This window comes from Mustela erminea, chromosome 11 (assembly GCF_009829155.1).
Source record: "Mustela erminea isolate mMusErm1 chromosome 11, mMusErm1.Pri, whole genome shotgun sequence".
NCBI classification, from domain to species: Eukaryota; Metazoa; Chordata; class Mammalia; order Carnivora; family Mustelidae; genus Mustela; species Mustela erminea.
Window position 1 is genome coordinate 13,548,548 of NC_045624.1, and position 15,579 is coordinate 13,564,126.

At 49.8% G+C, this 15,579-nt stretch overlaps 1 protein-coding gene across 2 annotated transcripts; it reads right to left on the reverse strand.

The window, feature by feature from the left end:
• Nucleotides 1–214: 214 nt before the first annotated feature.
• Nucleotides 215–15,354, reverse strand: RAB19 (RAB19, member RAS oncogene family). Of its 2 annotated transcripts, none has more exons than XM_032305694.1 (5): nucleotides 15,131–15,354; nucleotides 14,172–14,313; nucleotides 11,604–11,825; nucleotides 8,794–8,977; nucleotides 215–1,294 (listed from the first exon to the last, which is right to left on the reverse strand). In XM_032305694.1, exons 3-5 carry the CDS (start codon nucleotides 11,802–11,804, stop codon nucleotides 1,026–1,028), a joined length of 654 nt encoding a protein of 217 aa, XP_032161585.1. In that variant the 5' UTR covers nucleotides 11,805–11,825; nucleotides 14,172–14,313; nucleotides 15,131–15,354; the 3' UTR covers nucleotides 215–1,025. The 2 variants fall into 2 exon arrangements, with proteins under 2 accessions (XP_032161585.1, XP_032161584.1); XM_032305693.1 differs by lacking the exon at nucleotides 15,131–15,354 and adding an exon at nucleotides 14,517–14,636.
• Nucleotides 15,355–15,579: the final 225 nt, after the last annotated feature.

The window sequence follows — 15,579 nt, forward strand, 5'->3', positions numbered from 1 at the left end:
TCAGCTCAAATTCGAACGAACCACATTTCAAGTACTCAGGAGCTACCCATGGTTAGTGGCTGTTTGTACTGGTCCCAGGGTCTGGGTGGTGCTCCGGGGTGCGTCCCCACCCCACGGATATTTCCTAGTTCATGGCCACGCTTGGCGGCTGCTCCAGCCCCGTGGTTCTTAACTACGATTATAAGATAGGCCCCAGCAGCAACCACCAGGGAACTTTGAAAAACAATGTTGTTTATTCACAGGTTCTATACATAGCCCGCAAGGAGGGGGGCACTCAGCAAGGCCAGTATTGGCTTGACATTCATCTAGGACTCAACTGGATTCAATTCAGAAGTGAGTTTTCATCTAACAGGTACTGTAGAAGGAAATTGTCTGCATCTCCCACATTCTAGGAGGGTGGGCACATCAGCCCCACTAGGGTAGAGTGAGATCAGTTCGGTCTCCATCTCATGGCTCCTGACCCTTCGGCTAGACAATATTGATGGTTCTTGATGTCAAGGCTTTGCTCCTCAAACTAAAGACCTGAGGTGTGAACTTCAGGAAGCAAAAGTTGAACCGCATTCTGATTTTTCACTTCAGGCTCCCCCTACACGTACCCTCCCCTGCACCCCAGCTATTTAAAACCGCTCTGGAATGTTCTAAACATCTCTCCCCTCTCTTGATATCCCTCCTTTATTCTTTCTTCACTACCTTCAAGCAAGAAGCAGAATTCAGAAGGAAATGGTTGGAAGGGTTGGGGAGACAAAATGGAAGTATAAGGAAGAGCAGACCTTGTCTTCCTACCCACCCCTGCCTTCAAGTCCAAAGCAGAGCCAAGAGAAACAGTGGTGTGGCTTTGCACAGAGGCAGCAGGTCTGGCCTGGGGTGTGAACCCAGGCACAGTGGTCCCCATCTGGGTGGGAAGGGTTAAGGACCAGCGGCAAGTCTGCTTTGGTTTGAGATGTTGCGTGGCCGACGACAGGGTATCAGGCTACTTTCCACGTCCAACGCGGCATCTCCTGGCTGCGGCTGGCCTCGTGCACATTTCAGCACGAGCAGTGGGTCTTTTCCCTCGGATCCTGGGCCACAAGGATTGGCCTAGAATCCAGGGCCAGGCTGTTCACAGGGCTCTCCCCAAATAAGTGCAGGCTGTTGCGGGCGATCAGCTCCCTGGCCATCAGCATGAAGACCTCGTCTATGTTCTTAGACTCCTTGGCAGATGTTTCTAAAACAGCAAGAAGGCCGTACTTCTCAGCCAGGGTGCAGGCATCCTCAAATAGGACATGCCGTTTCTCCCACAGGTCACATTTGTTCCCTGGGAGCAAGAGAGAAGCAGATGTTCCATGGGTGAACTGAATCTGAGTTGTTCTTTTTTTTTTTAATGAACCTTTAATAGAAACAGTTTAGTTCAGTGATAGGCATGCATGATTCATCCCTAAACAGCCGTTGTGGGCAGATTTACTGAAGATGAAACCCCTGATGATGAAAACAGAGCCATTGTCTTAATTCACTGTCAAATGAGATCTTGAGGAGCTTGGAGAAATGGGCTGGAGGGGTGTGTTTTATCGGGAGGGACCCGTGGAGCCCCTCCGTTCTAGGGAGCGACAGTCATTCCTTCCTTCTAAGTCTAACAAGGTAAAAACAGTGCCAGAGCGGGTGTCTTGGGCTTTTTGCTGCTTCCTTCAAATCTTGTTTCTCTTTCTGCTCCCTTTCCCAAACCACAAAGGGTTGCATACTGTGGGATGGGGCCTGGGCTAGCAGAGGGGATTGTGATTAGGATTTGCGGGATTGAAGGTGTGGGATGAACACAGGATTTAGCTGTGACTTAAATACAGTCGGATGCAGACTGCCAGTGTGCAGTTTGTGAATGCTGACAAACGGACATGCCCTGTAACCATCATTCCTCTCAGGATATAGAACATTCATCACTTCGGAACGTTCAGTGACGGGTTTTGTGAACACGGTTACAGAAGGAAGAGTGACCCATCTCTTGACTTCTCCACTTACCCCCACAGACCTCCAGTCATTGGACTTGGATTTCTCTGAGGCAGGAAGCCAGAGGTAAAATTGTTTTCCCCAGGATTTTTTCTACCAGACCTCAGGATTTATTACAAATCTATGGTAACCGAGATGGGCCAGACTGGTGTTTCTCAACTGGTGTTTTTTCCTTTAAAGGAGCTTTCTTAGACCCTTTTTCCCATAATTAACTGTCCCCACCAAGAAAACCTTGAAAATTTTTCATTTTGAAACAATTACAGGGGGCGCCTGGGTGGCTCAGCCATTAAGTGTCTGCCTTGAGCTCAGATCATGATCCCAGGGTCATGGAATCAAGCCCTGCATCAGGTTCCCTGCTCAGCGGGGAGCCTGCTTCTCCCTCTCCAGCTTCCCTTGCTTGTGTTCCCTTTCTCACTATCTCTCTCTGTAATAAATAAAAATCTTAAAAAAAAAAAAAAAAGGAACAGTTAAAGATTCACAGGTTGTTGAAGGAGGACCTTCAGGTCAGGGAGGTGTCTAGCATACCGTGAACAGTATGCAGAGGTGTGCACTGGATCACTGGGGAAAGATTGATGGACTGACAGATATTGAAATTAAAAATGTCTGTTTAGGGGATGCCTGGGTGGCTCAGTTGGTTAAGCAGCCAACTCTTTTTTTTTTTTTTAAAGATTTTATTTATTTATTTGACAGGGATTACAAGTAGGCAGAGAGGCAGGCAGAGAGAGGAGGAAGTAGGCTCCCTGCTCAGCAGGGAGCTCAATCCCAGGATACTGGGATCATGACCTAAGCCGAAGGCAGAGGCTTTAACCCACTGAGCCACCCAGGCGGCACATAAGTGGCCAACTCTTGATCTCAGCTCGGGCTGTGGGTCCCAGCCCCATGTTGGGCTCCATGGTCAGCGTGGAGTCTGCTTGTCCCTCTGCGGCTCCTCCATTCATGCGTTCTCTCAAATAAATAAAATCTTTTTTTTTTTTTTTTAAGATTTTATGTATTTATTTGACAGAAATCACAAGTAGGCAGAGAGAGGCAGGCAGAGAGAGCGGGGGGCGGGGGGGGACAGGCTCCCTGTGGAGCAGAGAGCCTGATGGGAGGGAGGCTCAATCCCAGGACCCTGAGACCATGACTCAGCTGAAGGCAGAGGCTTTAACTCACTGAGCCACCCAGGCGCCCCTAAATAAAATAATTCAAAAGAATACCTGACTCCATCCCTCTGTCAGGCAGCGTCGGCTCAGGGCTGAGGAAACCTCTCTACAAGTGTTCAGTCTGAGACACCACCTACCTATGGAGCTGGACTGAACACTTGAGTCCCAGAGATAACCAGGTTCTAATCCCTGGAGACTAAATATTACTTTATTTGGAAGAAAGGTCTTTGCAGATGTTAGGAATCTGGAGATGGGGGGCACCTGCGTGCCTCAGTGGGTTAAAGCCACTGCCTTCAGCTCGGGTCATGATCTCGGGATGCAGGGATCGAGCCCCACATCAGGATCTCTGCTCAGCAGGGAGCCTGCTTCCTCCTCTCTGTCTGCCTCTCTGCCTACTTGTGATCTCTGTCAAATAAATAAATAAATCTTAAAAAATCTGAAGATGGGGAGAGGGTCCTGGGTTAGCTGCCTGGGCCCCAGTACAGCCCCATGTAACCTGCTGCGTGGGCTGGGGGAGGACTTCACACGCGCAGGGGGGAGATGGAGAGGGACGTACACACTGGGTGTTGTGGCGACAGCAGAGATCCGTGGCAGCCGCCAGAAGCTGAAAGAGGCAAAGAACAAATTCTCCCCCGGAGTCCCCAGAGCCCCTGGAGCGGTGTGGCCCTGCGGATGCCTTGGTTTTGGCCCACTGATAGCGGGTTTAGATTTCTGGCCTCCGGAATTGAGCAAGAACACCTTCCCACAATTTTAAGCTGCTCGGTTTATGGTTCTGTGCCCCAGCAGCCACTGGAGACTGACTCAGGCACGGATCTTCAACACAGCTAGCTGCACGCGCGTCTCCAGCCCAGGAGGCTGAAGCTCAGCGCACAGCGCTGCCTCTGGAAGGCAGGTGGGGGAAGGGATGCCAGAGGAGTGGGCGTCCTGGAGCTGGAAGTGTGGTCTGCTCCTTGCCTCCCTCCCTTGGAGCTGTGGGTGCTGGGCTCAGGTGCATTGGTTCTGCTTTTTAGGACCTGCTCCCCGCCAGCCTGCCCCATGGCCATGGCAGGTCAGCAGCCCCGTCTGTCCAGTGCCCGGCCTCTCCGCCACTGGGGACGGCACACGTGGAGATGCGCCGGGACACCTGGACACGGAAAGAAACCGTGTGTTCGCCACTTGCGGTCTGAGCCCTTGCTTGCTAAGGGCTGTGTGTGGGGCACCCAGAGAGATGTTCCTGCCCAGAAGGAAGGCGTTCTCATCTTGTCAGGGAGACCGGACAAACAACAGACAGTTGAGTCAATCAACTATAAGAACTTCTGATCCGACACAAGCCACGAAGAAAACAGGCAGAGGACCCGGTGAACGGTAACAGTTGTTCATAGCACAGGTGTATAATCCCTTGTCCACATTTCCCAGATCCAAAAACCTGGGAAATCCCTAAGTGTATTTGGTCATTCCTCCGATGGTAAAATCTGCCCCAAACTGGCATTTTTAAGTTTTTATTCAACCTGCTTTGTATGACTAGGTTGCACATTGCACTGCACTGAATAAATAAGGATGCATTTGACTTCGGGGTGTTGGCCCAGACCTACTCAGGGTGTCACATAACACAGAATGCAGTCTTCTGAGATCTGACAGATCTGAGGGCTGAAATCTTAGGCATGAAGAGTTCTTTTCTGAGAGACTGGGGACCTGGAAATAGAACAGCAGTGGAAGTGGGACGTTTGCCTGAAATCCTGAGGGGACAAAGCAGGTGCTGAGGGAAGTCAGAGAGCATCCTGTGTAACCTGTAAAGGAAGTTGGCTTCTGAGTTTTCCCTCTGATGGGGGGTACCAAGAGCCGGGAGGTCACAAGCAGCAGACGGGATGAGAAGGTAAGAGCCAGACTTCTCCAGGGGGAAAGCGGGGGGGTCCCAAGGATTTTAAACACAGGGACACTACTGAGGGGCTGGTCTTCCAGTAAATGGCTGGAGAGGAGGAGGAGTACAAATCGGTGCACAACCATCTCTGACCTTTGTAGGAACGTCTCCGAGAGGCTGCAGTAAACTTGTGAGAGAGAGACACCTGTGCGAAGAGAAATGTGGAAACAGGAAGGAAGACAGTGGGGGCGAGGACACTTCTGTGAGGGAACAGCAAGTTGACTTTTCTAGATTAAGGCACGGAGGCTACAGAGACAAAAACAGGAAGAGCCGTTGTGTCAGCCCTGGGGACTGGACACGTCATAAGCTGACACATCGTGGCCATCTTTGGGGGCATTCCTAGAACCGGATGATTGCGAGGAATGACAGACTGGGGAATAAGTGCCACGACAGCTGTGAGATTCCTGGAAATCCTGCAACATCTTAGCATTTTTAAAAAGATTTTGAGACAGCAAGAGGAGGAGTGAGCAAGCACGAGAGGGAGGTGGGGGCAGAGGGAGAGGGAGGAGCAGACTCTCCGCTGAGCAGGGAGCTGGATGTGGGGCTCGATCCCAGGACCCTGCGATCATGACATGAGCTGAAGGCAGAGGCTTAACCCACTGAGCCACCCCCATCCTAGCATCTGTTATCCCCTCCTCTGCCCCATCTGTGTCTGCAGCAGAGAAATTAGTTGAGGGTGCTCTGGGGAGAGACTGCAAGGGAGGCCCAGCATGGTGGAGAAAGGGAGCTGTCTTCCAAAGACAGCTTGGAAGGGAAGGGGCCCTGGGGCATGCAACCTTGCCTTGCCCAACTTCCAGGCCCCGAGGAAGAACTGCTTCCTTGTGGGAAGTACAGGCATTTAGTGGAAAAGAGATTCAGTCCATCTTCCTGGGGTAACTTCAAGTGTGATTAGAATGGCTTCATTCGGGGCGCCTGGGTGGCTCAGTAGGTTAAAGCCTCTGCCTTCAGCTCAGGTCATGATCCCAAGATCTTGGGATCGAGCCCTGCATTGGGCTCTCTTTGGCAGGGAGCCTCCTTCCTCATCTCTCTCCTGCCTGCCTCTCTGCCTACTTGTGATCTCAAATAAATAAAATCCTTTAAAAAAAAAAAAAAAAGGAACATCTTCATTCCCTTTAGTGAGATGCACATTTTCCACCCCTGAGTGTCCCTTCTCAGGGAGCTACCACCTCTGGTGGGGTTTCTTTCAGCCCCTGAGGTCATGGGTGGCCTTCCCCATCGGCTCTGCTCTCCAGCCACGGGGCCTCTTAGCCCCTCTGTCTGGCACAGCAGACCCGCCTCTTTGATCTGGAAATAACAGCTTCCCCTTACTGAGGTGTTAGCACTGTGCAAGTGCTTCCCGTATATCCATTCAACCCAAGAGTGCACCTGAAGCAGGCATCAGTTTCATAGATGAGGAAATAGAGTAATGAGCCCAAGTTCAGAGGGGAAGGGCAAAGGGGGGGGATTGAACCCCAATCGGTCTGACTGAAATCCAGATAAATGCAGCGACTCAGGGGGCTCAGAATTGTAGCCGGAGTTCGAGTCCCCTGTCACCAGCAGCTCCCTAGCACCAGCCCTGGTCCTCAGGTGGGGCCCCACCCGTCAGGGAGCTGCAGTCCTGAAGGATGCGGGACACCTGCACGAGCATCCTCCTCCGTGCTCCCCAGAAGTGGTTCCTGGGGAAGAAATATATGGCTATTTTGGGGTCAGTGCTTACTCCTCAAACTCTGGACTCTGCTTATAGAAGCATTTATATCAAAAGTCAAATTACAAAAGTTTCTGGTCCTAAAGGGGGCCTTCGGGTGAGAAGCTACAGGAGAGAGAGGGATCGCGATCCTCCCAAAGAGACAAGGTGCCTTCTGCGGGGAGGCCTCACTGGTCTCCTGCCTGGTTTCTGCCATGTGGGAACCCCCCTCCGAGAACAGGAGTGTACAGGAAGGGAGGGACATCCACTTTGGCAGCAGACTGTGGAATCGGGGGCTTTTGATCTGAGGTGGCAGGAAGGAGGGAGCGTGCTCTAGGCTCTGGAATGACTCTGTTTCTCAAGTTAGGAGGAGTGGTGTGAGCTTCAAAGCAGCATTCCCTTCAAGTCTGCCTATGACAGGCCAAACTCCGAATCAAAACACCCTTTCTGCAATCATGGCAGTAATAAGGAATGGGCCCGATGTGCTCAGAACACGTGCCAGTGACCTCCCACCCGTGCCCAGACTTTGCATCCTGTCACCGCCCTCACCGCCGGCGCCCGGCTCTTAGTCTCAGGTAGGCACCTCGCCCAGACTTGCCCGTCCTCGGGGTGGCCAGCAGCCTGGGTCATCCTTTGCCATGAGAAGAAGGAACGAACGGGACAGTGGGATTTGCTCGTGAGTGAGTAGATAGAGAATGAGGGGGCTTGTGGCAGGAGCAGGTGGGGGGTGATGCTTTGAGAGACTCCATGAGTAAGGCATGAAAAGCAGCTCTGAGGGAGAGGAAGCAGGTGCACAGTACAGAACAAGGAGGCTGGTTCCCAGAGCCCAGCCCTGAGAGGGGGGTGCACAGATCCTGCCTGTCGGGGCAGGGGAGGGGGTGGCAGGGTGGGCTGGAGGTGGTGGGCGAAGGCGGCTGGCTCGACTGTGTCTCCTGTTCTGACCGGGGCTCGATGCTGGCTTTTCCTAGGGCCTAGGAAGTTGCACCCTCACCATAAGCCCTGAATTATTTGGAACATAGAAGAGACAGTTCCTCAAACAAACTTCCTAGAACACATCCTACGGTTTAATATTAAACACTTACTTGGTGCCAGGCATTGCTAAGCAATGCATATACAGTATCTCATTAAATTTTTTACCACAACCTGTTGAGTATTAGTCACATTTTACAGACCAGGAACTGAGGCTCAGAAACTGGCCACAGAGCTAGGACCTGCTTGTCAGAGGATGAATCAGCCATTAAACCATGGTGTGTTTACTTAGCTCCTTCTCAATCTTACAGCTAGACCTGGTGCTGTGCAAACTTCCATTTGCCTGCAAATCTCCTTAGGATCCTCTTAAGATGAAGATTCTGTTTCAGGAGGTCTGGGATATGGCCTGAGATAACCGCATTTTTTTACAAACTGCCGCTGATCACTGCTGGCCCACAGACCACACTTGGAGTAGGTAGCAGGGGCCCAAACCATCTTGCTAAAATGAAGCAGCCACTGGTTAGCAGTTGTGTTCATAGGAGGGAGGAAAAGGCAGCTCCTTTCGCAAAACTGGAACTACAGAGAAGGGATGGAAATGTTACCGCCTTCCGAATATATAGTAGGACCGCTTTCATGAAGCCGACCGTTTCCTTTGCGCAGTTCAAGTTGCTGTCCATTTTGAGGGGGTTGGTCATCAAAATTTGCTTAGGATCCTAGCAGGTGTGAGGAGTCATTCATGGGTACGGTCCCATGCCTCCGGACAGCCCCCTTGGGGATTTGGAGTCATCTGTTACCGTGAACCTCAGCCTACAGGGTATTTCCTCTGTGGTCTACAGGCATTTGCATCAAATCAGCTGGGGTGTGATGCCTTCATCGAGAAGCCTGGGCCCCATCCCGGGCCTCCAGGACCAGACATTCTAGGGCAGGGCCTTAGGTGGGAATCTGTATTATTAACAAGTTTACACCCCACCCTCCACATTCTCAAGTGAATCTGATGGGAGTTTGGGGGCCAACCACTTTCTGAGGCCCGTCTACCACTAGCACTTTTGTATGATTCCACGTTCCCTTGCCATCAGAAACACCCAGAAAGCTGAGCATCTGCAGAGGGGGCCAGGGAAGGAAATCGAAATGCTTGGAAAATGCCATACCAATCAGCATAATGACCAAGTTCGCCGCTCCGTATTTTTCTATCTCGTGGATCCAGTGAGGCACAGACTCGAAGGTGGACCGTCGGGTGAGGTCGTAGGCGATGATGGCGGCGTGGGCACTGCGGTAGTAGCTCTGAGTGATGGTCCGGAAACGCTCCTGGCCCGCCGTGTCCCACACCTGCATCTGGAAGGGGCAGGAGAGGGGGGTCCACATCAGGAGTTCCTGTGTCTGACGGCACCTTGCTCACCTGAGTTGTCTACAAAAGGCAGCTTCCTGAGTCTCACTTGGAGACAGACACTCAGTAGGTCAGGAGTGGGGCACAGGGATCCGTGTTTCCCTTTGCTTCTCAGGGTGATCTGGGATGTGCTTTCAGGTTTGGGACCCACCATCCAAGGGACACTTCAGTCGGAGAGGTGGAGTCAATGTCTCGGGTCTGGTGTTGACCTTTTGCTTACCTTTTTTTATTTTTTAAGATTTTACTTACTTATTTGACAGAGATCACAAGTAGGCAGAGAGGCAGGCAGAGAGAGAGAGGGGAAAGCAGGCTCCCTGCCGAGCAGAGATCCCGATGTGGGGCTCCATCCCAGGACCCTGAGATCAGGACCTGAGCCGAAGGCAGAGGCTTAACCCACTGAGTCACCCAGGCGCCCCAAGATTTTGTTTACCTTTTGAACCTGCTCGTTGATCCCACCCAAGATGAGAGCACTGGCTGACCTGTCTGATTTTAAAGGATCGCTCAGTTGTGTCTGCTTAGGAGTGTCCTCAGAATACCTTCTCAACGACCATCCCACGCAGGGACACCCACCGGCACAGCACAGCCTCCCACCATGTCCAAAGGTACCTTTTGTTCACTCTCTCACACCATTGTACTCATTAATTAATGAATTATTTCATTAAGTCAGCTTGGCACCCAATATGGGGCATGTACTCGTGACCCTGAGATCAAGACTCACACGCTCTACTGACTGAGCTGGTCAGGCGCCTCTGTAAAATGAATTTTTTAAAGATGCAAACATACCCCAAACTAGAGAGAATAAAACAAACAACCATCACATAGACATAATCCAGACAAGATTTCACATTCTTGCTTTTTCCGTTGATTTCTTTGAGGTGTTATTTTAAAGCGAAACCCAGGCTTCATGTCATTTCATTTGTCTCAAAAGTGGGCATTTTCTTATATAAGCACGATGCCATAATCATAGCTAATCAGCTTTCCAAGAATTCCTTGGTATTACTTAATATTCCTTGGTATCATCTAATAAAATTTTCTTGTCTCCAAAATGTTTTATTACTGTTATTTTTATTTAATTAAGATTCCAAGCATGACCGTGCTTTACACTTTCACAAACACTTTCTGATCTTTTCTAATGAAATGGGTAAAAGATAGTCTCTGTTATTCAGATTCGCACTTTTCTTTCTTCCCTTTTTTTTTTTTTTTTTTGTAAAGATTTTATTTATTTGACAGAGATCACAAGTAGGCAGAGAAGCAGGCAGAGAGAGAGGAGGAAGCAGGCTCCCTGATGAGCAGAGAGCCTGATGCGGGGCTTGATCCAGGACTCTGGGATCATGACCTGAGTCAAACGCAGAGGCTTTAACCCACTGAGCCACCCAGGCACCCCAAATTTGCACTTTTCAAATTATGAGTGAGGCTGGGCACCTTTCTATCTAGACATACATTTCTGAGCTGGTTCTACCAAATTTATGAAATAACAATTGTGTCCAATGAATGGATTGCCTACTTTTTGTATTTGGTTGTTAGTCTTTTCCCTCGATACTTACTGGGGCTCCTTTCACATTAAAGAAATTAGCCTTTTGTCAGTTCCATATTTGCAAATACTTCTTTCCAGTTCGTCATTCACCCTTTGACTTTGTTTATGGTATTTTTGTGGATGTAGAATTTGATCTTTATATCATTATATAGAGATGTATAAATTTGGCCTTTAAGTTAGTTATAATTGAGCAATCTTTTCCTTTATGGCTTCTGGGTTCTGTTCTTAAAAGCCTCATTTCCCAGGGCACCTGCATGGCTCAGTCAGTTAAGCTTCTGATTTTGGCTTGGGTCCTGATCTCAGGGTCTTGGGATCAGCCCTGCGATGGGCTCTGTGCTTAGCAGGGAGTCTGCTTGTCCCGTTCCCACTGCCCCTGCTTGTGTTCCCTTTCTCTTTCAAATAAATACTTAAAAGCATTTAAAAACAAAAATATATATATATAAAAAAAAAAATAAAGGCTGCTAAGCTCCTAGGTGGCTCAGTCAGTTAAGCATCTGCCTTTGGCTCAGGTCATGATCTCAGGATTCTGGGATCGAGTCTGTTTTGGGTTCTTTGCTTTACGGGAAGTCTGCTTCTCCCACTGCCCCTCTTCCCACTCGTTCTCTCAATCGGTCTCTCTCCCTCATATAAATAAATAAAATCTTAAGAAAAAAAAGGCTGATTCCCCCACTCTACAATGATAAATATTTCAATGATCTTTTTTCTGGTGTTCTTATGATTTCATGTTTTATATTTAAATCTTTTATTCCTTAGGCACATGTTTTGGTGTTAAGAACTCTGGCTAAGGGGTGCTTTGGTGGCTCAGTTGTTTGGGCATTTCCTTTCGGCTCAGGTCAAGATCCCGTGTCCTGGGACTGAGCCCCACATCGACTCCTTGCTCAGCAAGGAGACTGCTTCTCCCTTGTCCCTACCCCTACTCGTGCTCGCTCGCTTGCTCTCTCTCTCTCAAACAAATAAAATCCTAAAAAAAAAAAAAGAAAAAGAAAAAAAAAAGAGAACTCTAGCTAAGAGAGGAGGAGCCAACCCCAAGCCTTTCTCACCTTCACTTTCTTGCCATCGATCTCAAGGGAGCGCACAGTGAAGTCCACCCCAATCGTGTTCTGCTGTGTCTCTGTGTAGACCCCAGATTTGAAATGCTGCACCACACACGTCTTCCCCACATCGGAATCCCCAATGAGGATGATCTTGAACAAATAGTCAAAATTCTCATCTGCTCCCCTGGAGGAACTAGAGAACTGCATGGCTCCTGCCCTAGAATGCACCTGGAAGAAAAGAAGGAATCCAGCATCTCTCTAGTGAGCTAGGCACTGTTCTAGACACTCGGGATGTAAGACAGAACAAGAGAAAGGGAGGTTATTCATTCATTGAACTCACATTTTTTTAAAAAAAGATTTATTTATTTATTTGACAGAGAGAGGGAAGCAGGCTTCCGGCTGAGCTGAGAGCCCGATGTGGGACTCAATTCCAGGACCCTGAGATCATGACCTGAACCGAAGGCAGAGGCCCAACCCACTGAACCATCCAGGTGCCCCAGCACTCACAGTCTCGTGGGAGAAGGATATTAATTCCTGGTCAGGTACAGAGGACCTGTCCCCACACGCCCACACCTGGCTTACGTGGGTTGGCATTACTTTAAAATGAAGAGGTTTGGGGTGCTTATGTGGCTCAATCAATTTAAGTGACTGCCTTTAGCTCAGGTCAAGATTGCAGAGTCCTGTGACTGGGCTCCCTGCTCAGCAGGGAATCTGCTTCTTTCTCTGCCCCTCACCTCTCTCTCTCAAAGAAATGAAATCTTTTAAAAATAAAAAAATCTGAAGAGGTTTAACTGCCATTCTCTTTTGGGCCTAGCATACAAGCGACACTATCAGAGGACAGCACTGACTGAAATCTTCGTCACTGAGGCAAGGAAGTGCCCCAGGCTCTGTCAAGCGCCCTGAGCGCAGCGGAAGGCAGAGGAGATGCCTACAGGAGGGTTCTAGCTGCCGTTCATCAGCTGGTAGACACGTCTCGCTGTCATCCTACATCCTTCTGGCGGGGAGGAAAACTCGCAGCTAGGGAAGACAGACTGTTCAGGCAACCAGCAGCAAGGACCAGCAAGACGTGACAGAAGTCAGTTTGGGGAATAATGATGTGGCCTTTTTCTTTTGGTTTTCTTGACCAGTAAAGGATCTGGCTGGCTCAGTCGGTAAAGCTCGTGACTCTTGATCTCAGGGTCATGAGTTCAAGCCCCACATTGGATAGAGAAATAACTTAAAAATAAATAAATTTTAGGGGCACCTGGGTGGCTCAGTGGGTTAAGCCTCTCTGCCTTCGGCTCGGGTCATGATCTCGGGGTCCTGGGATACAGCCCCGCATCGGGCTCTCTGCTCGGCAGGGAGCCTGCTTCCTCCTCCTCTCTCTCTGCCTGCCTCTCTGCCTACTTGTGATCTCTCTCTGTCAAATAAATAAATAAAATCTTTAATAAATAAATAAATAAATAAACCTTAAAAGAAAAAACCCTCAAAATGAAAACTATGGTTTTCAAGTGTTTATGGCGTATTTTACTATAGATTGGGAAAGAACTTTAAAGTTCCTGATGACAGTGTTTTCCAAACTGATTATGTCACAACTGTTTAATTAGATCTATGGCTAGAGCCCATCTGAGATCTGCCGAATATATTTAAAGACACCCCCACCGCCCCCGCAGGCATATACTCCCCGGGGGATTCTGATGACCATCCCAGTTTGGGGAGCACTGACCAGCACACTGACTCACCCGAAACTTCATTCCCCTCAGCATTTCTGCTTCCATATCTATCTACACTTTGGGATGTTCGATGACAGGGAACTCCCTACCTCCTGCAAAAATCCGTGTGGCATGTCCAGCTCTAGCTTACATGGGGGTGAACTCCATCTCCCTGGGGTTTCCATCTGTATCCCCTCAGGCTGTGCCAGGACTTGGCAGATTCCTGTTTCACATGACAGCCCAGCAGAAATCCTAGGCGGCACACACAGTTCCCTCAAGGCAAATATCCCCAGGCCTTTCAACTGCCCTTCATGCTGGCATGTTGGGTCTCCTCAGCCAATGTTTCATAAAAATACATGAAAGCTTCTCCCATTCGCTGATTAAATTTGACATGCTTCCCGTTGCTCCTGCCTTACGACCCCTTTCTCCATTTCTTCAGTTTTATTTTTCGGTTTTCTCTGAAGAGGACAAGTCTGCATCATCACACAAATTAAAAAGCACACAGACCCACAATCTGTAGTGAAAACTCTGCGCTTTAAACGGACCAGGAAGGTTCCCAGCACCTGTCTTGGGCGCCTCAGAAACCACCTATGGCAAATGACCCAGCAGATAAAGACACAATGAAACCACTTTTTTCCTTCTGGCTTTTCAAATAAAGAAGGCCATTCCACTTCCGGTGTCATATCACTGTAACTTGAGCGGGGACCTTACTGCCCCCTTCCCCCAGCAAGTACTCCAGGGTTGGGGGCGGGGGGGCTTTGCCCAAAGCCCTCTTTACCTTAGCCGGTGCCCCCTGCAAGCACAAACGAGCAGTGCGCACCCACCCGATGCCCTCCGTCCCGCATTCTGCAGCCTCCACCTTCCTGGCTCACCTGTCGCTTACCTGGCTCGCTCGCTCACCTCTGCCGGCAGGTAATGTTGACTTGATTCTCGTTTTCTTTCCCGGCCCTGCGCGCCTGCCTTCCTCCTGCCGGGCCGGCGTGGTGGGAGGTCTGGTTCAGTCCCCAGGTGTCGGGTTTGGCGACCTGAGAAAGTGAAAGGAAAGCTCGAGTCCTCCCACCGCCCCTGAGCCGGGCGCCGAGCTGCCCTCGGGTACAAGTGCAAGGTAAGGGGCTGTGGCCAGCGCGCCCCGCGCACGCAGCTTGCCCTCCCAGCCTGCGTCTCCTCGCAAAGCCGGACGAAAAGGACCCTTAACTATTCAGCCGCCCGGTTCCTTCCTTCTACTCACCTCCTCTTTTGCAACCCTTGCCCCCGGTTTTTCCTGGGGTCCCTCGTTTGGCTGGGATGGGGGTGGGGCGGCAAGTTGAGGGGGGCAAGGCCAAGGAGAATACAGCTCTAGGTCTTTTTTAAAAAATATATTTTATTTAGGGTTCCTGGGTGACTCAGTGGGTTAAGCCTCTGCCTTCAGCTCAGGTCATGGTCTCAGGGTCTTGGGATCGAGTCCCATATCCGGCTCTCTGCCCAGCGGGGAGCCTGCTTCTCCCTCTCCCTCTGCCTGCCTCTCTGCCTGCTTGTGATCTCTGTGTCCAATAAATAAAAATAAGAAATAAAAATATTTTATTTATTCATTTGACAGAGCAGGGGGAGTGGCAGGCAGAGGGAGAGGAAGAAGCAGGCTCCCTGCTGAGCACGGAGTTGGATCCCAGGACCCCAGGATCATGGCCCCAGCAGGAGGCAGATGCTTAACCCACTGAGCCACCCAGGCGGCACCCGACAGCTCTAGGTCTTGAGTCACTTGACTGCTTTGTGGACTTGACTCTTTCTGGAGAGCCATGGAGAGAGAAAGGAGGCGACCCAAAGAGGAGATTAAAAAAAGGGAACAAAGCAAAACTCTGAATTTACATGGGAAGAAAGAGCTGAAAAACATTTGTTTTCCTTTCTCAAAAAATCTACGGCAGATGGAAAGTTAATTTCCAGGTCTGAGAAAACCTGGAGTTTATCAGTCTCCTACTGGCTGTAGAAACCTACAGTTGAGGCGAGTTTTCCTTAAGTTTTTCCTCCACAGAATCTGGAAGAGGGACTGCTTGTCATATCTTACGGACTGCATTTTCTCTATGATGAGGAATGTGAGGTGTGGGCAGTTCAGCTATCCTGTGCAAAACGGAAACATCGGGTTGATAAAATATTTAAACTGGTATTGTGTTTTCAAACTGTGGGCTGAGACCTGTTAATGAGTCATAAAATCCATCTTTGTGGGTGGCAACCAGCATTTTTTTTTTAAAGGCTCCATGCTGGGGCGCCTGGGTGGCTCGGTTGGTTGAGCGACTGCCTTTGGCTCAGGTCATGATCCC

Coding starts and splice junctions, on each gene's coding strand:
- RAB19 (XM_032305694.1), bottom strand. CDS start 11,804: ATGCAGTTCTCTAGTTCCTCCAGGGGAGCAGATGAGAATTTTGACTAT. Junction 8,978..11,603: donor TCGATGGCAAGAAAGTGAAG/GTGAGAAAGGCT, acceptor TGCCCCTTCCAG/ATGCAGGTGTGGGACACGGC. Junction 1,295..8,793: donor CTTGGTCATTATGCTGATTG/GTATGGCATTTT, acceptor TCTTGCTCCCAG/GGAACAAATGTGACCTGTGG.